This window comes from Petaurus breviceps, unplaced genomic scaffold (genome assembly GCF_028583685.1).
Source record: "Petaurus breviceps papuanus isolate PSGF00001 unplaced genomic scaffold, PetGlider_PUasm1.0 138, whole genome shotgun sequence".
Taxonomy (NCBI): Eukaryota; Metazoa; Chordata; class Mammalia; order Diprotodontia; family Petauridae; genus Petaurus; species Petaurus breviceps.
The window spans coordinates 16227825-16249890 of record NW_027185694.1 but is presented as its reverse complement, the minus strand read 5'-3'; the positions used below and the strand labels follow the sequence as shown (position 1 = coordinate 16249890).

Sequence of the window (22066 nt, the reverse complement as noted above, 5' to 3'; positions counted from 1 at the left end):
TGCCAGGTACATGAGTCAGTGGTTTCCACATTCAGTCTGAACAATCACTTGTTCTCTTGCAAAGGCCTTCCAAATTCTTCAGAACTTTGTACACATCAGAACTGAATTCTCTTGCTTCTTCCTCTTGAAGATAGATTTTGCATACTTACTGAGTATCCTCCATAAGGCAGTATCTGGGAGTGGATAGAGTCAGGAAGATGAAATTCAAAATCCATCTCTTACAGTGCTTGCTGTGTGGTTAAAGACAGGTCACTCCACCTCTTCCAGTGCCTGGGAGGCTTACTTTCCTCTTCTCTGCCTCTAGTATCCTTAGCTGCCACTCAGGTGCCACTTTGCACCAGAAGCCTTTTTGTATCCCCTAGTTGTCCCTGCTCTCTTCTTTCCTCAAACCATGTTGTAGTTATCAGTTTACATGTTTTATCCTTTCAGTAGACTACAGATTCTTTGAGAGCAGAGACAGTCTGCTTACCTTTGATTTTGTGTTTCCAGTGCCTTACGACAGTGTTTTACACATGAGAGATGTTTTTAAAATGGTGTTGAATACCTCATCAGTTTCACTTGACTCTTTGCAAAAACCAGTTGATCAAAAAACTTTTATTAAGCACTGCTTTGTGTAAGAGGTGGCTAGATAGCTCAGTGGACAGAGCTCTGGGCCTGCATACACCTGTGTGACTTGGGCAAATCAGTTAACCTCTGTTTGCCTAGGAGGTAGCTTAGGCAGCTCAGTGGATAGAGTGCTGGACCTGGAGTCAGAAAGACCCAAGTTCAATAAATCCATCCTCAGACATGTACTAGCTGTGTGACACTGGGGAAGTCACTTCACCCACTAGAAAAGAAAATGGCAAACCATGGTAGTATCTTTGCCAAGAGTACTCCATGCACATTATGGGCCATGGGGGTCACAAAGAGTTGGACATGACTGCGCAACATCCATGGGCAGGGCTCTGAACCAGGGTCTCAGGATACAGGGGCAAAAATGAAATAATCCCTGCCCTCAGGAGGGCAGGCAGCATGTCCACCTACAAGTCAGTACAGAAGGGGAGCAAGGAGGGCACAGAGTGGAGCTGCCGTGAGACGCAGATGTCTATAAAGCACTTGACAAACTGTGTGAATGGCAGTTATTATCAGTCTAGCAGGAGGAGTTCGTTTTATTCAGTCTCTGAAGAGTCACAGAATTGCAGAGGTAGAATAAACCTTTGAAATAGGAATATCAGAGCTGGAAAGAACCCCAAAGTGTGTGCAGCCCTGCCCCCACCAGCACACAGGGGAAGACTCACTCTGAAGAGGCCGGGGACCTTGCCCGGGGTTTCATAGGTGGCATGCAGCCCTTCTCTGTGTCACTCCTACTTATAGGACTGAAGAAATCATTGCAGTCATTTGAATAGGAGCCTGTTTGATAAGCAATGGATGGAAGTCTGAAGACTGATTTTCAAGTTCTGGCCCTTGACGCTAACTTGTGTGATCTCAGGCATCACTTTGCCCCTGGGACTTAGCTTACCTCATCTATAAGATGGGAATGATAATGCACTGGTACTCTTTAGTTTTTTGTGAGGTAAGTACTCTAAAACACTACAGAAATGTGAGATGCCACCATCATCGTCATTGTCATCATATCTGAATGAAGTCAATGCTTGGCTGAAAAGATAACCCTAAACTCAGATTCTCTTATGTTTGGGAAATTGCTGCAGCTTAAAATAGCCATCTGGTCTTTTGACCCATTGTCTCTGTCCTTACCATTTATGTAGCCCTGCCAAAGGTCCCCAGCCCAGTCACGGGTAGGTCTTGGCCAATTCTCTAGATTTAGATTTAACCCCTGACTCATTTCATTTTGGAATGTACAAAGCTGACTTGGGAAAGCTGCAGACCACTAAGCAGTGTTTATGGAGTAGAAGGAAGGAGGAGAGTCTCAAAGTACAAATTGCCCTTTGTACAATAAAAACTGATCTAGAAAGCTTTGGAAATGAGTATTTCTGACCTCCACCCCCTCCCCAAGATACATCTTTAGGCATCTATACATGTGTATCTGAGGACCCTTTGTGATAAGACACTGTGGTAGGCAGTGGGGCAGGGTGTTTAGGTTGTGAAAGATCCAGCTCTGACCATAAAGGACCTTCTAGACCACTGGGGGAGGATAAAAAGGGCAGGGAAAGATAAGCCTGTAAGTAACTTGTGTATTGTGATTGTGTGAATTTGGACAATTCACCTGACTCCTCATCTGTCAAATGGAGTTGGACTAGATCAGGGACAGGCAAACTACAGTCTGTGAGCTAAGAAGAGTTAAAAAAAAGCCACATTTTTAAAATACAATAAAATTTTATTAAAAGTGTAAAAACCATTCTTAGCTTACAGACCAGAAAGAAACAGGCATATGCAACTCCTGGAGTAGATGATCTCTAAAGTACCTTCTGTCTCCAGGATTTGATATTCCTCTTAGAATGTGAAGGTATAAGAAGAGTGAGAGGTATAGATAGAGAGCACTGGGAATCAGAGGTGAAGGAGGCAGTCAGCATCTCCACTTCAGTTTGGAGATGCATTAGAGGGCGTTAGAGACGATCTCATTTAAAAACATGCATTAGGGCATTAAAGATGATCTCATTTAAAAACATGTTCTAGGGGGCTGCTAGGTGGCGCAGTGGCCCTGAAGTCAGGAGGACCTGAGTTCAAATGCAGCCACAGATGCTTAACACTTACTAGCTGTGTGACCTTGGGCAAGTCACTTAACCCCAAGAGCCCTGCCTTCCCCCTCCAAAAAAGCAAAAAAAAAAAAAAAACCCAAACCTGTTCTAGACAATATTCTAAATGCTGACTTTTCAAGCTAACAAAATCAGTCTCTCTCTCTCTTTTTCTTCTTCCCCTCAAGCTTAATAATCTTAAAACTAACTACATTAAGGTTTGGGGACACCGTGTGTGTGTTCATGTGTGTGTGTTAGTGTTTATTTGGTTTAATTGTTAAAAGATCTGTTTGTACCACAAGACAGCTTGTTGAATTGGAAAGAGTCCGTGATTCAAATCCTACCTCTGTAACTTTGGGCAAGTCATTGAAGGTCTAGACCTCAATTTCTTTCTCTATGGAAAGAGCACTAAATGACCTTCGAAGTTCCTCTCAGTTATAATTTATGATCGTATAACCTTCCTTTTTATACCATGAAACATAGCCTGTCAAGTTCAGTAACACCAAAGCCATACTATGAACACACTTTGAAAGAGGCAGTGTGGTTTATGCTACATTATCAGAAGGGAAAAACCTAGTCTATGCCCAAAACTATGGACAGAAAACTTTAGAAAGCAAATAATCTATAGTTACAGGTTTGGAGTTCCTGTATTCTCAGACCTATCTGGCTCTGATACTGCTCTCTGTAACACCACAGGCAAGTTGCTGTGTCTGTTTTGTCACCTATTAAATTGGGATGAAAATGTATCCTAGGTATTTTCTATACACAAAGTACTTAGCACTGGTTCTAAGTTACTTTCCATATGTAAATCCTGGCTCTCTTACCTACTACCTGTATGATCTCTGACAAATCAGTTATCCTAATTGGGCCTGTTTCCTCATTTATGAAATGAAGAGGTTGAACTAAATGACCTATGAAATTCTTCTAGGTCTCTGACTTGGTGATCTTAGATGATCTTAGATCAGGAGAGGGGAACCTTTGGCCTTCTAGGACCTCAGGTGCGGCCTTTTGACTGAGTCCAAGTTTTACAGAACAAATTCTTTTATTAAGAGGATTGTTCTGTGAAGTTTGGATTCAGTTAAAGGGCTGCCCAGCACCTAGAGGGCCACATGTGGCCTTGAGGCTGCAGGCTCCCCCACCCCTGCCTTAGATTCTCTCTAAGGTCCCTTCCAGTTCTGTATCCCATGATGGCATATAAATCAGATCTGGCGCTTCTTGAGCCAGTTCATTTTGTTTTGCTTGTACTGCTTGTTATGATGCCCTTCCATTAAACTGAGTTGAAAATGTATCTCTGCCTTTGAGTTCTACCCTTTGATCCTAGTTATGCCCTCTAGAGCAGAGCTAGGCAAGTCTAATCCCTCTTCTTAATAAAGTGATCCTCTTCCCCCTAGGTCTTTTCTTCATCAGACAAAACCCACTGTGCTCCTCCAGCGCTGCCTCTCCTGGGATGGTCTCTTTTCCCCTCAGTACCCCTGCTGGATACCATTGGAGAACTGCAGAGCATAACAGGGCTGTTAGCACCTTTGTTACTCTTTTACTGCAGCAGAGAATACTCTGCTTTTTCAGCTGTCTCACCACACTTGTGATGCATTGAGCTCAGAGTCCACTAAAATATTCAGGTTTCTTTTCTCCCTTCTCTGGCAGCTCCATTTCACAAAATGTATGACTGTTTCAGGCCCTTCTTCCCTTTGCCCCCTTGGACAAGTGGCTTTTTTCGAGACCTTTCTCTTCAGATAAGCACAGGGTCACTTGACAAGAATTTGACCAGCCCTTTTCAGAAAGCTTTCTTCCTCCCCAGGGCTTTTTGTATTTCCAGTTTTGCTATTCTTTCACATCTCTCCATGTAACCAGCTGAGCTGTCAAGTTGTTATTTCTGCTATTGCAAAAGTCTCCCCTTTGCTGTGGGTGGTTCCTCTGGCCCTGTCCTGAAAATTCACTTTGCCTGGCTTTTCCTTTCCTTCACAATGCTAACTTTGTGCCCGGCTTTCTTCTTAAAACTAATGTCCAATAGGTTGATGGTGGATACAGTGACAGACTTGAAATATTCTCTAGCCTTCCACTATACTGAGGAGAGGAAATAAAAGAATGCCTTTTTTTCAATTCCAAAATGTAATCATATTTGTAAGACACTTTGTAAACCTTCACAAGGGCAGTAAAAAATGCTAGCTGTTGATATTATTATTAGGATTGTCTTCAGCCTTGGTCTCCCTCTGAAACCTGTATGGAAGGTGTGTGAGGTCCTGTCTCCTCTGGGCCGATGGCAGCGCTCTCCTTCCACCTCTCCCTCACCCTGCTGGACTCCTCCAGCCTTTGTACTTTTCCAAGAGAGTCTGGATTGAAGTCCTCCCTCTGACACTTACTGGCTGTGTGACTCTGGGGAGGTCACTTGATCTCTCAGTGTGAGACTCAGTTGTAGAGGCAGTGGTGACCTCTGTTAGTACAAGGAGTTAATCATGGAAGAGCTCCCTATACAGATGAAAACCCAGGTTCCTGTCCTATCCAGTGATAAGCATTCCTAGACCAGGAAGTTTATTGGAGTTTTGGTTTGGACCTTGGATTTCATTGGTGTAGGGAATGCTGGGTGAGAAAACCGTCACTACCAGTGCTTTCCAGCTTACAGATTGCGAGAGTTTCCCTGGGTCTCTGAGCCACTCAACTAGTCTGTGTCAGAGGCTAGACTGGAGCCTTGGCTTTCTAGACCTCTGAAGCTGCTTTTCCATCCACCGGGCCACATTGTGGCTGCTTCTTACTTTGAAATGTTGTTCCTTTGAAATAGCTTTGGTAAATTTGAGATGCAGAATACCTTAAAGACATCTAATCAAACACCTCTTCCCCCAGCTCAAGAGAAGGGGAAGCTGTGGCAGAGGAGAAGTAGAATTCGATGCACTGTTCTCAGTCATGGCTCTGCTGGGTCTGAGGTTACAGCAACCAAGGCTCCAGCCCCTGATGGGAATTTCTGGATTAGGCTTTTAAAAATTCACGAGTTTCTATTGCTACTGGAGGCAGTGTCTTAATGTGCCCATTTTCGTATAGTTTTGGCCAACCATCAGTTTAATGAATGTTTCTAGAATTAAATTAATTTTTTATGATATTTATTTATTGCCACCTTAATGGATAGGCAGTGCTTATCATAAGTTGCTTTTTAGCCATCCTGCTTATTGATTGTTAGTGAGGTTGAATATTTTACCTGATGTTTTTTATTTGTATTTTATCTGCAGCAAAGATGCCTATTCTCTGATGCAATGGACAGGCAATCAGGGGACCTGATTTCCATCCCTACCTCTAATGCCAGTTTCCTGTGTGACTTTGGACAAAGGCCTCAGGATGGTGTGATAGAAAGCACAGTGGACTTGAATTCAGGAAGCTTCAGTTTGAATTCCAACACTAGCTCTTAATAGCATTATGACTTTGAGCAAGTTAACTTCTCTGGTCCTCAGTCTCCTAATCTTTAAAATGGGGATAAGTATTTGGATTGCTTATCTTACTAGGTGACTTTTTGCAAACGTGTTTTATAAACCTTCAAACACTATGTAAAAATTGAATTTGTCTAGAAATGGTCCAAGGAAAAGTCACTATCTTGATCTCATATATCTCATGCTCTCTGGACTCTTATTTAGGTGAATAAAATTACTATTTTTGTAGCTGAATAAGCGTTTCAAGTTGTAAACTGATCTTCTCTAGACTTGCTGAAAGCATGTTTGAGACCGGACAGTGGGGATGATACATACCTTATCTTGTTCTCATATAGTTTTAATTTTTTCTGTTTTATATTCAAAAAACTCCTCAGAGATTGAGTGTTCAGTATAGCAACACCTATGAAAAAGAACATCCTTAAATTTTTATCAATTTTACAAATTCTTATCAATTTTGAATAATTTTTATTCTTTAAATTTTTATGTCTAGACACATGTGAACACCATTTTGGTGGGTAATAATGCTCCTCTTCTGATACAGTTCTTTTTGCTGAATTCTCCGAGCTGTTTAGTGTCTTCATTTGTCGTATGGAGATATGTCGCATCTTTCTAGGTAGCTAGGTAGACACCAAAATAGATTTTTTGCAACTTTCAGTAAGAGGTTGCACAGTTCCTACTATTTCATCGTTGTATTGCTAAGTTACATGCTAGTAACCATAGTGCATTAGCACATGCAAAATCAGTCAGCATGTTATTCTGCTTATTGAGGCATTCGTTTTTATGAAGGTAGAATCTGGTAGGTTTACCCAAATGTTTGGTGTCATGTATGGTTTAAAATTGTGGGAATGATGGACCATGTTCAGAAAAGCGATCCGTGAAAAATAGAGACGGTTGTGCTTTCCTTTGTAGTTTGCTGTTTTCACAAAGTATGGCTTGGCTTCCAGTACAGTTCTCAGTCTAAAATGGACAAAGCTCCCTTTTCAGGAAATACACCTTCCTTGGTGGCCTTTGCTTATAAAAATGAGAACAGCAGCCACTTTTGTCTGCTCAGTAAGCTTTGGGCCAGAAATAGGGACTCTTGCCTTCTGATCTCTTCACTGAGAACTTCAAATAGAGAACTTGGTCCTAATACTTAGATATAAAAGTATGCACAGATTGGCAGTGTTCAACAGCTTTGCATAACTCCATTACCTACATGTAAAAATTTTTAACATTCTTCTTTTTTAAGTTTTGAGTTTCAAATCCTATCCTTCCATACCTTCTCTCTCCTCTCTGAGAGAGTAAGCAATCTGATATAGGTTATACCTGTGCAATCATATCATTCTTTAATGCTTCAAAAAACTGCTGATTTCATCTATAGGTATTCCCTCTAGGGATGCAGATTGCAGCCTCTCCATGACTTACTGGTATCCCTGCCATGATGAGACATTGGAAAATGAGTTGAGGCAGAGGTTTTACCAACAAAAGGAAAAATTGAGTTTGCTCACATTTTTTTCTAAATAAAATCAAATCCCTAGTTTAGAAATGAGAGGTAATAAGTGGAAAAATTAATTACTGAGACTCTTTTAGAGGCTTCTTGCATCTGCTGTAATCTCTGCTACCTCCTCTTTTCAGTTTTGTGTTTGGGGAAGCTGCATGATACTGTGGAAAGATTGCTGACTTTGGAGTTTGGATCTGGATTCAAAAGCTACCTTTGACACTTATTGTCTGGGTGACCTTGGGGAAATCTCTCAGCCTCTGGTCCTTGTTTTTCATCATCTTTGAACTGAGGTGATTAGACTAGATGAACTTGGAGGCTCCTTTCAGCTCTAGAGCAATGATGTTCTAATCTATGAGGCATAGATATGTTCCCTTATAGTCAGTAGAGTTGGGAGCCAAAGATCATGGTTTCATAAATTCACCTGCAGCCTGTGGAGCTTGTGTGTTTGACCTTCCTTGCACTCTTTCTCTTACAGGGGACAAGGACTGTTGTTTTTGTTTTCCACTACCCTTTTTTCTCTCTCTTTAATTCTTTGTCCTCCTTTCTCTTCCCTTTCCCATCTACTCTTAAGCTTTGGTGTTTACAGAAACATTGAAAGTGACCTTGAAGGTTTTCTAACCTAACCCATCCCTTCTGAGCATCTTCTGTAGCATGCTTGACAAGTGATCTTCTAATTTTCCCTTAAAATCAGTCAGGAAGTGTGGTACAGTTCAAAGTGCACTGACTCTAGAATCAGAAGACCTGGGTTCCAATCCTACCTTTGATACATACAACTTGTGTGATTTTGGGTAAGTCATTTAGCCTCCCTAGACCACAGTTTCCTCATCTGTAAAATGAGTGGGCTGCAATAGATGGTCTTCAGAGCCCTTTCAGCTCTAGTGGCCCAGTCTGTTTATACTGCTGAAACACTCTTGATGAGTAAAACTTCTCAACAGAGTGTGGGGCAGCCCTTAAATGTACTTCTGGGAACAGCACAACTAAGCCAACTCTAGAGACCAGTTCTTCTTTTCCTAAACTTTCAGAAAATCCCTCATACCCTTTGCTCATTTCCTCCTAACCCCATGTGGTTCAGTGCTACACAGCCACCACCATCTAGTCCCCCAGCCTTGCAGGACTTCCCAGAATTGCAGTCATATGACTGGTCTGAAACACAGATTGCTTTCCTCGTGATAGGCCACCATTGTCTCTGTTTATTTCCTCAGATATACAAGCAGTGACCAAGTTGTGTTGCTTATAACATCATGAGATGATCTGTTTAGCTCTGGAAGGAAGATCCATTTAGATCCAGAGGCCATCTGGTTCAACCTCATTTGACATATGAGGAAACTGAGGCATAGAGAGGTTAAATGACTTGTTTATGTCACAGTTATGTCCAAGGTGGGATTTTGACCCAGGTTTTCCTCATTCCAGAATCAGTGCCTTCTTTCCATATCATGTCCCATCATACTCAGATGTCACTTCTGCCTCTGTTATCTCTCCATTCCTTCCTCTCTAGTCCCATTTTTATCATCCTACTATGGCCCTCATTACTATCTGCCTATCTTGTTTTGTGTCCATTCTTGAGGAGGGGTCATGGTAATCTTATGTTATTTCAGTTTTTTAATATGAGCTCACTGTTATTATTTAATAGCCTCCAAACAAGACTTCCTTCCTAGGTTGTGATGCCTCTGCTAAGAAGGCTCTGGTGACTTCCTATGGTCTAACAAATGAATTTCACACTACATAGTCTAGTATTCCAGACCCTCCATCAGCTGGCTTTACCTGCTCTGTTCATCTTACTCTCTTGCTAATCCCTTGCACAATCATTAAACTCCAGCCCAATGGGTCTTTTTGCCATCTCCTCTACATGCCCTAGGTTCTCCTGCCTCTGTGCCTTGGCTGATGCTGTTCTTCATGGCAGGAATGCCATGTCATTGAAGCCCAAGCTCTGGCAAATTCTACCCACTTGAAAACACACCATGTACATGCCTGCCTGAGCATGATCTGTTTCCGTCATTCAGTGACCAACCTGCTTAATTATGTAGGGCTTTTTGATGAATACATTGGCTTCTCAGTGACAGATTAAACCATGGACACTCTGTTAAGTCTTAGAGGAGATGCTGTCTTGAGTTAGTGAAAGGTTCATCCACATCAGTGAAATCTAAGGTCCTTCAAAGGAGTTGAAGACAAGTCTAAACTGCATGTGTGTGTGTGTGTGTGTGTAAAAATGAAAAACAGTAGTTCTATCAGCAGTTGCAAGTATTCTCTGTAAAATGTGAATCTTTAGGTTTTTTTTTCTAAGTCTCTTTTTTGGAATTCTCTTTCCCTTCTGACTCAAGGGATCACATCTTTGACAATTTGGGGTCTTAGACCAAGTTTTCTATATTGTTTCTGTTAACCATGAGAATGGAACTTAAAGGTAGATCTTCATTCATTAACATCTATCCAGCATACATGTGTTACTTGCTTAGAATGTGAAGTCTGCTATTTTGAACACTAAAGAAGCCAGAAAGATAATTGGTCCCAAGGAACTCACTATAGGAGGGAGAAATAGCCATTACATTAATATGCTACAAAAGCTAGTTAGCAGGTCTATAAAGTGCACTGAGAGCAGAGGAGAGAGAAATTGCTGTCCATCTAGGAGGATCAAAGATGGTCTCATGGAGGTGGTAGCATTTGAGCTGGGAATTGAAGAATGGGTAGGTAGTCAACATACAAAAATATTGGAAGATGAGAATTTTTTGCATAGGAAACTGTGGGCAAAAGAACAGAGGTAGGAAATGTGCTGATACAAATAATCAGGGAGTGGAGAATAATTCACTCCAGGCAAACCATACTACAGTAAGTGAACAGGAATTTTTGAGTAGAGAAAAGGCCAGCCAGGTAGTTTGGAGGTGGATTATGGAGTGTCGAATGTCACTCTGAAGAGTTTGAATTTCCAGTGGTAGGCCATAGGGAACTGATGTTTTTTTGAAGAGGGAATTAATGTAAATAGAGGTAGCTTATATCAGGAAGCCACATTTGGTAGGGTTGTGACTGTGAATTGGAGGGGTGATGAGAGTGGAGATGGAAAGGCCTATCACTCTGTTGTGTCAGTTGTCATGGTATGGTCTGCTTACCTTGGGAGACTCAGAGACCTTTTCAGGGTGCCTGAGAGGTAAAAATATTTTCATAGTAATAGTATAATGTTGTTTGTCTCTTAAAACACTCCTCCCTTTTTCAAAGAAATATGCATATAAGGCCAGATTTTCTGCATATACTTTAACCAAAGCAACATACCACAGCTGATTGAATACAGAAACATATGAGAATCCAGCTGTCTTCTATTAAGGCAGACAGATAAGCAAACTATACAAGACATTACTCTTCTAATTTTTTTTGTTTTGGAAAATGTAGTAATTTTTCATAAAAATGTTAACTTATGTTAACATGCCATGGTTTTATTGTTATTTTTATGAACTAATAAATAACTAGTTTAAAATTTCATCCATTTTAATTGCTACAGTATTAAATATTGATAGACATAACCCACATGTATGAAGGCTCTTTGGGGTCCTCAGTGATTTTTGAGTTTAGGTGGGTTTTGAGACCAAAAAGTCTGAGTACTGACAGTCCAGAGAAATGTCTAAACTAAGATAGCAGCAATGCCCATGGGAACAAATGGCTAAAGGAAGTAGAACAGGAAGAAGATGTTGAGAGCAGAATTGGAGGAAGTTTTGGGAGTGTGTTGATGTGGGTGTATGTTCTCCTGGACAGGGATTGTAGAAGTGGATCTCTCAGGGCTCATTAAGATACAAACCAGGTGCATGTGCTGTAATTAGAAAAGAACTTGGGATTCAGTCTAGTCTTTTTATTTTACAGGGGAAAATTTTAGGCCCAGAGAACTGGAATGACTTATCCAAGGCCACACAGGAGCAAACCAGGAATTAAAACCTGGGTCCCTTGATTCCCAGTTGAGCCATACTTTCTCCTCTGCCATGATGTCTTCTACTAAATTCCTCATACCGACAGAAATAATAAATCTTTAGGCTTTTATTGTGCTTTATAACTTGAAGAACAGAGCCTAGAATTTTAGAGCTGGAAGAACCATCTCTCCCAGACCCAGAGGAAAACATGGTTCCAGGATAGGTGAAATGACTTGCCACTTGAAGAGATTTCTTTTTCTTTTTTCTTTTTGGAGGGGGAAGGTAGGGCAGTTGGGGTTAAGTGACTTACCCAAGGTCACTTGGCTAGTTTTGTGTTATGTATCTGAGGCTGGATTTGAACTCCAGTCCTCCTGACTTCAGGGCCAATGCTCTATTCACTGTGCCAAGAGATTTCTTTAGAGAATCTAGAGAAGAGATTTTTCTAAATACCTTTTCTCAGCAGTAATCACAGAATCACAGCATTGGAGAATTGGAAGAGACCTCGGCAGCCACTAAGTCCAGCCCACAGGCCAGAAGAATCCTCTCAATGCATTTGACAGAGTTGCTACCCAGACTCTGCTGAAGACCTCCTCCAAGGAGGTTCTGCCACCTACCACTCAGGGCTGCCCATGACATGCCTTTTAGACAGTTCTGATGGCTAGGATCTTCTTTCTTACCTCAAGCCTGAGTTGTCTTCTTTGCGATTGTCACCCGCTTCTCCTTTCTTATTGACCCTTCTTTTACTGAGTATCTGCTCCATGGTCAGTTCTGTTTTGGATGCCCCAGGAGGAGAAAGAGAATTGGAATGCATGGTACCTTCTGTAAGGTGCATATATAATTGGGGATACCTGGGGCGGCTAGGTGGCACAGTGAGTAAATTGCTGGCCCCGGAGTCAGGAGGACCTGAGTTCAGTTCCAGCTTCACACACTTAACACCCACACAAAAAAACTAGCCATGTAACCTTGGACAAGTTACTTAGCCTCAATTGCCCTCCAAAAGAAAAAAATATATAATTGGGGATACCTGATAAGATCCCCAAAGCAATTAGAAAACAAAAATGTATAGACAGCCTCAAGCCCCAAAAGTACATAAGTACGGTAGAAGTACAGAAAAAGGAGGGATTGGTGAGGTTTGTGTCATCAGAGATAGCTGAATGGAGCAGTTGGGATTTGGGTTGTACCTTGACGGATAGATAGGTTTTACTTAATGGGTGAAGGTATTCCAAGGAAGGGGAAAAAAGCTCAAATGCTCTCATTTTAATTTTTTAGATGATGATTCTTCAAACATTGTATCTGATAGCTAAAGTGGTGGCTGACTCCTGACCCTTAGCAAGCCACTTCTCTCTAGGCGTTGGATTTCTCTTCTATAAACTGAGGCAGATATTAGATGATTTCTGATAATATGATAATCTTTTTGACCTCTAACAGCTTGAGAGACATTAGGGCATAGTGGAGAAAATGATGGAGTTGGAAGAAGATTTAAGTTCCAATTTAGCCTTGAACACTGATAATTCTTGTTATCTAGGTGCTAACGGTAGACTTGGTTCTGAATCCTGTTGTAGGTACTTTCTTGTTGTGGACAGGTCATTTGACTTCTCTGACTTCAGTTTCCTCATCTGTTAAAGGGAACTGGTAATACCCTCCTCAAAGTTTATTGTGAAGTTCAAATCTGGTAAAATTCTTTATAAGACTTAAAGTGCTATATAAAAGCCAACTACTATTATAATAATGTTAATAATCTGCTGAAGAGAAGTCTGTTAGCATTCTCTAAATTTTAGCCTCTTGGTAAAAGCTCTGGTTGTTCTACCCGTGTTACAACTCTCACAATCAGGCAACTTTTTGAAGGCTGAAGCACTTGCTAGAAATTTTCTTTAAGCTGAGAAAGGGGGGTAACTATGAGGAGTAAACATTATTCTTGGTTTTCTTTTTAAGTGGAAGTTGGAGTGAAAAAAAAGAAAATTCTGGAGGAAATATGGTACTCCATGTTTCGTGCTAAGTGCATGGATGTAACATGGAAGAATGGCCATCCCTGCATGCTGTTTGTTTGTAAGTTGAACTCTTCTAGAAAAGAGAGTTCTGACACTTGGAGAAGCAGGATTTCAAGTTCATAGGAGTTCCCTTCTCCACCCCTCCCTGCTCAGCGCTCTGTAGGAGTTGCTCATTGTGGGGCTTCTTAAAATGATGGAGTCCCCAGTTCTGGAGGTATTCAAGGAGAGACCACTTGGAAATCCCAATTGTTTGACATTTGGGGACTTGTGATTTTTATTCCTATCTCTAAACTACTTTTTTCTTTTCCCTCTAGGGCTGAGAAAACAGAAGTCCTTAATGAAGATCTCCTACAGGTAACAAAATGTCACCTTTGTCTTAAATGTATTATTGAAAGGCAGCAACTCTTTGAGCTTATCTGATACTTGCAGGAATGGGATAAATGAAGCCTTGTGTTCTTCCCGAAGACCAGAGAAAAGAGGGAGTATGTTTTTGAACAGGGAAGCAAAGGAACTGAGCTGAATTAGGATAAAAGGGGATCTGGAACATTGAGGTCATGTAATAGGATCAGAGGAATTGTGAAAAGCCAGCTCTGTTGTTGAAGCAGAAATCCTTTACTCCAGCTGGACTTTTAGCAGGGCTTTTCAGTTGGTTGTACCTGCTATCTTTAAAGTGTTATATAGCAAGAAGCCTGAGGGTCACTAATTTCACTTTTTATCCTTGCCCTGACTGGTTCTGCTGCTCTGGTTCTCACTCCTCCCCATCTGAAACAAACAGGATCTCTAAATGTTAGATTAGGAAGAGACCTTTAGCTCAACTCACTCATTTTAGAGATGAGGACATTGAGACCCAAAGAGGTCAGATGACTTGTTCAGGGTCATTCAGTAAGTCAGTGGCAGAGGCCGGGCCTTGAACCCTGCTCATTTGACTCCAGGCCAAGTGTTCATTTCATGAGACTGCACCTCCTTTTTATCCTTCCCACCATATTGAATGTGTTCCGTGGTCTCTTTACTCATCCCATTCCTGAGTCTTACTGAACAAGCTGTGAAATTTTCTGTCCCTTACAGTTCTAATTATACCCAAAAACATTATTATAGAATCTCAGTGTATCAGAGTTGGAAGGGACCCTAGTATTCATAGAGTTCATGCTCTGCCTATTGGCTGGAAGGGTTCTCTCCCTCATCTGATCTCTTAGCACCCTGGACTCTACTGATGCTCCCTTCCAGAAGTGTGATTGCATCAGGATGGGCAGTTGCTTTGGTCAGAACTATTAATCACCAGTTACCCACTTCCTGGGAATGAGCCTCTCCAGATTTGATTGAGCTGGTCATGACAACAACCACCACACACTCATCCATCTTGGGGGGTGGATTTAGTGTCCTGCCAGCTTTGTTATCCCCACACCACAATAAAACATCAGAAGATGATTTTAGTGAAGGTCTTATGAATCAGGAGCATATTCTGATCTGCATAGTATTTACCAGGTTCAAATATATATTGTATTTGTGTTTATTGCTTATCCGTTTGAAATGGGTGTTGTATTTAGCTAGGGACAGCTGGGTGGCACAGTGTGTAGAGTGTCACACCTGGAGACAGAGAGATTCATTTTCCATGTAGTTCAAGGCTGGGTAACTGACCCTGGAGCAAGTCACTTAACCCTGTTTGCCTCAATTTCCTCATCTGTAAAATAATCTGGAGAAAGAAATGAGAAGCAGCTCCAGTATCTTTGCCAAGAAAATCCCAAATGGAGTCATGAAGAGTCAGACATGACTGAAAATGACTTAACAACAAACAAAATTTCATCTGTGTTTATGTTTTACCTTCCTTCTTTGGGTTGTAAGCTACTACTCAGTGGCAGGGATCAAGAATCTTTTTTTTTTTTAATCTTTCTCAGCCCCTAGCTAGGAAGAATTGTATGTGTGATAGGTGTTTAATAAATGTTTCAATGAATGAAGTTTGAGGTGTCCTCCATGACATCTTGAAAAGTAATCATCTTTCTGCTTGAATTTTAAGGTTTGCCAATAAATGTATATATAATTTTTTTTCCTTCCTTTCTCCCCTCATTCTTCAATCTACCAGTCTTTTGGCAAAAAGAATACTGAATACTGAGATTGCCCTGACTTGATCTCTCTATCCTTCAATTAGAGTTTTACAAGGAAAAAAACAATAAGCAAACACGGAGAATTTCTTTCTTGCAATGGGTGAGATCTCTGTAGGCATGATACCTTAGGCAATCATAGTCTTAGCATACAAGAGCTTACCAGCTGTGTCACTGCAGGCCACTGCTGAATCTGACTTTGTAATTTGTGCAATGATCTTTCCCTGGGTTCTCCCCAACTGTTCCCATGGAAATAATCTTCTACCTACCTCAAAGCTACCTTGCTCCTAGTGACCCTTTTCATATCTTAAAAATCAGATACTTCTGCTGACACCCTCAGGGACTCCTATCCTACCTTCCCATTACCCCCTATCCTGAAAGAAAGAGAGGAAAGGAAATTTTAATAAAAAACCCTTTCAAAGCTAGTTGAGTAAATAGTTGTTATTTATTTTGTGGGAATTTATGTTATGCTCCTTATTTTATAGGTATTTAAGACCTGATGCTGTTGTTTGTTAGATGTATGATGGTGTTTCCTGAGCTCTGTGGATCTTAGTTTCCTCATATATAAAATGAAAGTAATAATTCTACCCCACACAGATGTGGGGAAAGTGCTTTTTTAACATTTAAAAATTTTAATTTTTTAATTTTGAACTTAAAAGAAAAAAACCCTTTTTATATAAAGAGCAAGGCACAAAAAATGGTATGGTAAATGGAACCATGAATCTTCATTTCATGCCCCCCTCCCCCCTTTTAAAAGTAGATAATAAGTACTACACACTACTTTTAAAACTTGACTGCTTGTCTGTGTTTCCTTCTGTTCTCTTCCGTACATTAAAAAAAATATTTCAATGTCCTTTTTTTTCATATTACTATTGCTAACTTCCTCTCTCCCCTTCTAACCCCCACCCCAAAATAAAGCAAAGAGGAAAAAATCCAAACCTGTACAAATAAGTATAGTCAAACAGAATGAATCCACTAAATAGCCATGTCCAGAAATATAGGTCTCTTTCTGCACTTTGTATCCATCACATTGCTATCAGGAGGTAGTCTACTTGCTTTATCACTTGTCCTCTGGAGACTTAAATTGGTCTCTGATCAGAGTTCTGATGTCTTTTGTGGTTGTTTTTCTTTGTAGTATTATTCCCCACATATAAATTGTTCCCTTGGTTCTGCTCACTTCACTCTGCATCAATTCATACTACCCAGGATTCTCTGAAATCATCTAATCATTTCTCATTTTCCTATACCACAGTTTGTTCAGCCCTTGCTCAGTTAATCCCAGTTCTTTGCTTTTCTTTTTTCTGCTTTTTAATGCCTACCTATATCAGAATCAGGTTTGATTTACTTCTGACCATTCCCTGTTAACCTCCCACTTCCCATTCCTTCGTTTCTCTGTTGAGTTTGATATGTTTATACCAAACTCTGTGTGTGTGTGTGTGTGTGTGTGTGTTCATTCAAGCCTCTTTTGTTGGTTTCAGATAAAGTAAGGTGCACCTGACTGCCCTCCCTCCCAATCCTTTTCTCCATGCTTGCATACTCTTTTCATCCCTGTGTTTCTTTACCCCTTCCTTTTCCTTCTCGTTTCTAAGTCCTCAGAACACAATTCATTCTCTGATTCTCTAGTCGTTTTTGTAAGTGCTTGAAAGTCCTATTACAGGGCCTATTATTCCTGGCTATATATTCATATCCTTTGCATTTTGAAATGTTGTGTGCTAAAATTTTCTCTCATTTTTAGTTGACACCAGCAAATCATCTTGTGTGATCTTCCTGTATTCTGGCAGTATCTTTTCTTGCACATGGAAATTCTGGATTTGGGTTGTGACATTCCCATGACTTTTTCTTTTGGAACTTCAGGAGATGATCAGTGGATTCCTTCTATCTCCACTCTGCTGTCTAGCTCTAATAGATCTGGGAAATTTTCATGTATTATTTCTTATAATTTAGTTTTCAAGCTTTTTAAAAATTGTGGCTTTTTGACCTGTTTCCCAGGTCAGTTGTTTTTCATGTCAATTACCTTAAATTTTCTTCTAATTTTTAAAATCTTTTTTTATATTTTTGTTTTAGCATTTTTACTGACTCTTGGAGTTGTTGATTTTTGTTAGGACTCTTCTCCTTGTCAGGGATTCTGTTATTTGAGTAAAATTTGCCACTTTCTCTTCTAAGTTATTTACTCTCTTCCCAGTTATTTCCTCAAGAGTGTTTATTTTATTTTATTTTTATCTCTTGATTAATTTCTCGTGGATTTTTTGTAAATCAGTTCATTTTTTCCTTTGCAGTTATTACAGACAATTTTTCCTTCTAATCTAGATTTTTGCTAGATCTACAGTAACTTTTTGTCCTAGTGTCTTCCTTTAACTAATCTCTTTAACTTTAGTTTCTAAACTGGAGCTTTGTGCCAGCCTCTGTTCCCCTGCTGTGCTTTTGAGTGGGGTCTTCAGCTGTGCTTGATCTTACCCTGTATCTTCTAGACTCCTGCATAGATTCCGCCCCTTGTCCCTCAGAAGTTAGGCTACCCCTGGGCTTTTAAGATGTGTAGCATTTGATCTTTAGAGGTCTCTCTTGTGGCTCTGGACAGAAAATATTGTGGATCTGAGCAGTGTAGTCCTGCACTGGTTGTTGCCCACTAGCACTCTCTGGGGGTTTCCAAGATTTCACCCTGGGGCTTTCTGACTATGCTGAGACTTTCTCAGGGTATCTCTATCCTCTTATTGCCTTCATTCACAGAGCCTTGCTAGATACACATGTTCCATCTCCAGTCACACCGGCAATTGCTATTGCCTATGGGCTTTTGTTGGAATTTTTATGTAGTGCTAGAGTAGAAGAAGTCACTTGTAGTTTTTATAGGATTTCTTGATCATTGTTGTATTTGGTATGAACTTAAGGATTTTATTGGAGTTATACATGGTACAATGGAGGGCAGCACTAGTCCGGGAATCAGGAGACCTGGGTGCTACTTTTGACTCTGGAGTATTAGGAAAGTCCCTCTCCATCTCTGTGTATCAGTTTTCTTCTGTACAAAATGGAAAGCTTAGACTAGGTTATTTCAGATCTATTCAAGTGCTAACATTCTATGGCTTTTCTCTATATATGCCATAGATGAACAGCCTGCCTCCTCTTCAGACAGGAACTCATTCATTTTGGCAGGAAATCTTAATGAATGAATGTTAAATTGAACTGACTTACTGAAATCTGTAGTACCATAAAAGTTTTGAAATGGAGAAGCATGGAAGACTTCTCCAGATCCTACATATGTTATACAAGGGCCTCCCTCATAGCTTGAGAATAGTCAGCTTGGGGCCAGTTAAGGCAGGTCTCCTTTAAAAGTCAGATAAGGGGAATAAATTTACAGTATTTGGTACTCCAAGAAGTATTACAAGAACATGGCATCAAAAATAGTTTAGATCAATTCGTGGTTGACCATGCCACTGAAGATCAAGGAATGTTTTGGGCCTTTGATGTCTAACCACTGAGTTTGATTTCGAGGATAACTCTACCCATCTATGATAAATATGCTTTGCAGAAGAAAGTAAGAAGAGAATCCCTTCTTTTCTGAGGCAGGTGTGGCATTAGGCAGAGTTTTTAATTTCTTCAATTAATTTTTATTGAACATATATGTGCAAAAAATTATGTCTTGTGCTTCACAGGTGGTGAGCTCCTTGAAGGCAAGTACTATCTTAAATAAACTTTTTAGTCTTTTTTTGGTGCCTAGCGCCATGTTCTGTACAACATACTGTCATAGATGATTAATAAACGTTTTTATTGTGAGTAAAAATGGGTAGTTTGTCTTTGTACTTGTCTGTATCCCTTTCTGGAGTCATCCAGCCTTCGAATGGTCCAGAACTCATGTTGTCCTAAACTAGGACACTGAACCCAAGCCTGCTGTACTCTTGGGAATGTTCCATGCTCTAGCATTAGCAAAATAGTACATCTTTACTTCCCACTAAATCACATCATCTTTCCCTTAGTGTAGTAGAACTCAGCTAGGTTTTAGAAAGAAAGTAAGATAATTCAACAGGTTCATAGTAAGGTGTGAATGACTGACAATATCTTCATTCTCCTAGCAACATTTCCATTATATTAATGGATTGTCTAGTTAGTTCAGTTATTTTGGGGGGAATTCCAGTAGGTAAGACAAAAGGAAAGCATTTATTGTGAGAGAAGGTATTTTGGGGCAGGCAGGATACCATATAAGTAATAGTTTAGCTTAACTGGGAAAATGTCCCCAGGGTTTTCCCTCTCTCTAAGAAAACTTTTGAAAGTTTTTTGCCTTCTACTTTGGAATTCATAGGTACTTTAAAGACTCTTTATTCATTGAACAAATATTTATTGAGAAATTACTGCTTGAAGAGCTCTGTGTAAAGTTTTCTGTGGTGCAGTCTCTCGCCTCAAGTTAATATCTAAAAAGTGATGTTGGAAACATAAGATGGTGAGATTACTTCATAGAGTTGTACCGTTTTTGAACATTGGGCTTCAGAGGGCTTGCATGACTTTACGTTATCTCTTTAAAATTTTATCTTGTTTAGCTTAAGGCTGTCATTCCAACCTGATAGTATCTTTTTGGATACCAGTTCTGTCATGCAGTGTATTCGTGATCCTTCCTGGTTTTTTTTTTTTATCATTTGTACATTTGGCAAAGATATTAGTTGTGCATTTGGCTAAGTCACTGAAAAACAGAACCAGTACCAGAGTCTTGTGGCACTTAGTGAAAGATATCTGTCCATTTACAACTGGTAATATGTAAGCTCCTTGAGGGCAGGGATTTTTTTTTATCTTGGTTGTTCCCAGTCTACTTTGTGAATATTTGCTGATTATCGGCACCTTTTTGGTTGTGCCTTGTCTGCTCAAGATAATTTGTGATTCAATTCAGTAATTCAGTGAACATTTATTACATGCCTTTTATGTACAATGCACTGTGCTAGGTTCTGGGGATAAAAAGACCCAAAACTCCAAAGAGCTTCTACCCTTGAGGAGGTCACTTTTGAATACAGGGATATGATAGATTTACAATTGAACAAATACAAAGATAAAACAAGCAGTATCAAGTGGTACAAAGTACTCAGAACCAGGGGAATTAGGAAAATCCTTGTATAAGCAATAGTGCCTGAGCTCAGGCCTTGGGGAGGCATGGGTAAAGAGGGGTATATTCCAGACTGGGGAAACCACTTGAGTAGCACTGCAAAGGTAGGAGGTGAGATGCACACAATTATAGCCGGAAGGTTAGGTTGACTGGATCAGAGAGTATGTTAAGGGAGGAAAAATATGAAACAAAATTGATTGGTAAGGTAGGTGGTTAGCCAGAATGTGAAGGGCTTTCAAGATGCTCAGTACTTTCATCAGTTCTTGGCAAACTCCACTGTTTGCATTTTTTTGACTAGCAAGATGAATATTTCTCCCCTACCTTTTGTGCTCTTTGTCTAAGCCAGCTCCTTAAACCTGGACAAATAAACTCTTAATCCGCAGTCTTAATTTTTTTTTTTAAGCCTTTGGTGAGAAGTTTTTGTCAAGGGTGTTTTGAAATTCTAAATAATAGTTCCCCTTCATCATGTGTATATTTACCCACTCAGGGAACCTTAAGAGATTAGTCAGGCCTGATTTCCTGTTGTAGAAACCACAGTGCCTATCTGCCTTCCTTTAGGTTATATTTACTTCACTGTTCAGTGATTGGAGCTCTGTCATAGGTTTCACCAACTTCCCCAGTGGAGAAGTGAAATTCATTGATCTGAAGTTCCTCAGGATCAGTCTAAAATGATAATTTAGACCTAGACATGAATTTAGAGATCATCTAGTCCAACACTTTAACTTCTTACAGATGAAGAAATGGAAGCCACCACTTGGTATTCATGGCCCCTCACAAATTGGTGCCATCCTATACTTCCAACATCCTCTGTTACTCCCATGCTTGTAGAGCTTCAAGCAAACTAGTCAACTTTCCTCACCAAACACTCCCTGCACTTTTCTTCTTTGCCTTTGTATACACTGTTTCCTGTGCTTGGAATGCTCTCCCTCTCTGTCTTACCCTGTTGAAATCAGCCCATCCTTTAAAGGCTAAGGCATGTAGCCCTGCCTTCAGGAAACCTTTCCTCATCCTTCTTGATTTGTAATCAATGAACAAGCATTCATTAAATTTCTACTTGTGTGCCAGGCCTTGTGCTAGGTGATGGGGTACAAAGGAAAGAAAAGAAAAAGAAACGCATACCCATAGAGGTCCATGTGTCCATGTCTGGGAAATCACAGGAACAACCTTTATTGCATTGTATTAGGTTATATTTCATCTGCATTCCAGTGTGGTGGAAAGATCAATGGACTTTCAATAAAAGGTCCAAGAGTTGAATTTGAACTCTGACACTGTGTAACCTTCTACAGATCACTTAACTTTCAGAACCTTGGTTCTTCACCTGTAAAATAAGGATTTTAAACACATCATTGACCTCTAGAAACATGGTCTGCCAGATTGTATCTTGATCATGGCATGTTAAAGCTGGAAGGAAACTTACAAAATAAAGACTAGAATGCTAGAGTTGGAAGTTTTGTTA

At 40.2% G+C, this 22066-nt stretch overlaps 1 protein-coding gene and 1 pseudogene across 7 annotated transcripts in view; one reads left to right on the top strand and one right to left on the bottom strand.

The window, feature by feature from the left end:
• Positions 1-12260, bottom strand: part of LOC138143918 (small ribosomal subunit protein eS27-like) — a 33379-nt pseudogene extending 21119 nt beyond the window's left edge.
• Positions 1-22066, top strand: part of ARHGAP17 (Rho GTPase activating protein 17) — a 127644-nt gene that overhangs the window by 43202 nt on the left and 62376 nt on the right. For all 7 annotated transcript variants that reach the window (XM_069106254.1, XM_069106223.1, XM_069106234.1 and 4 more), the window contains exon 2: positions 13752-13791. In XM_069106254.1, the coding sequence (XP_068962355.1) occupies positions 13752-13791 (40 nt within the window). The remainder of the gene's footprint in view (positions 1-13751; positions 13792-22066) is intronic.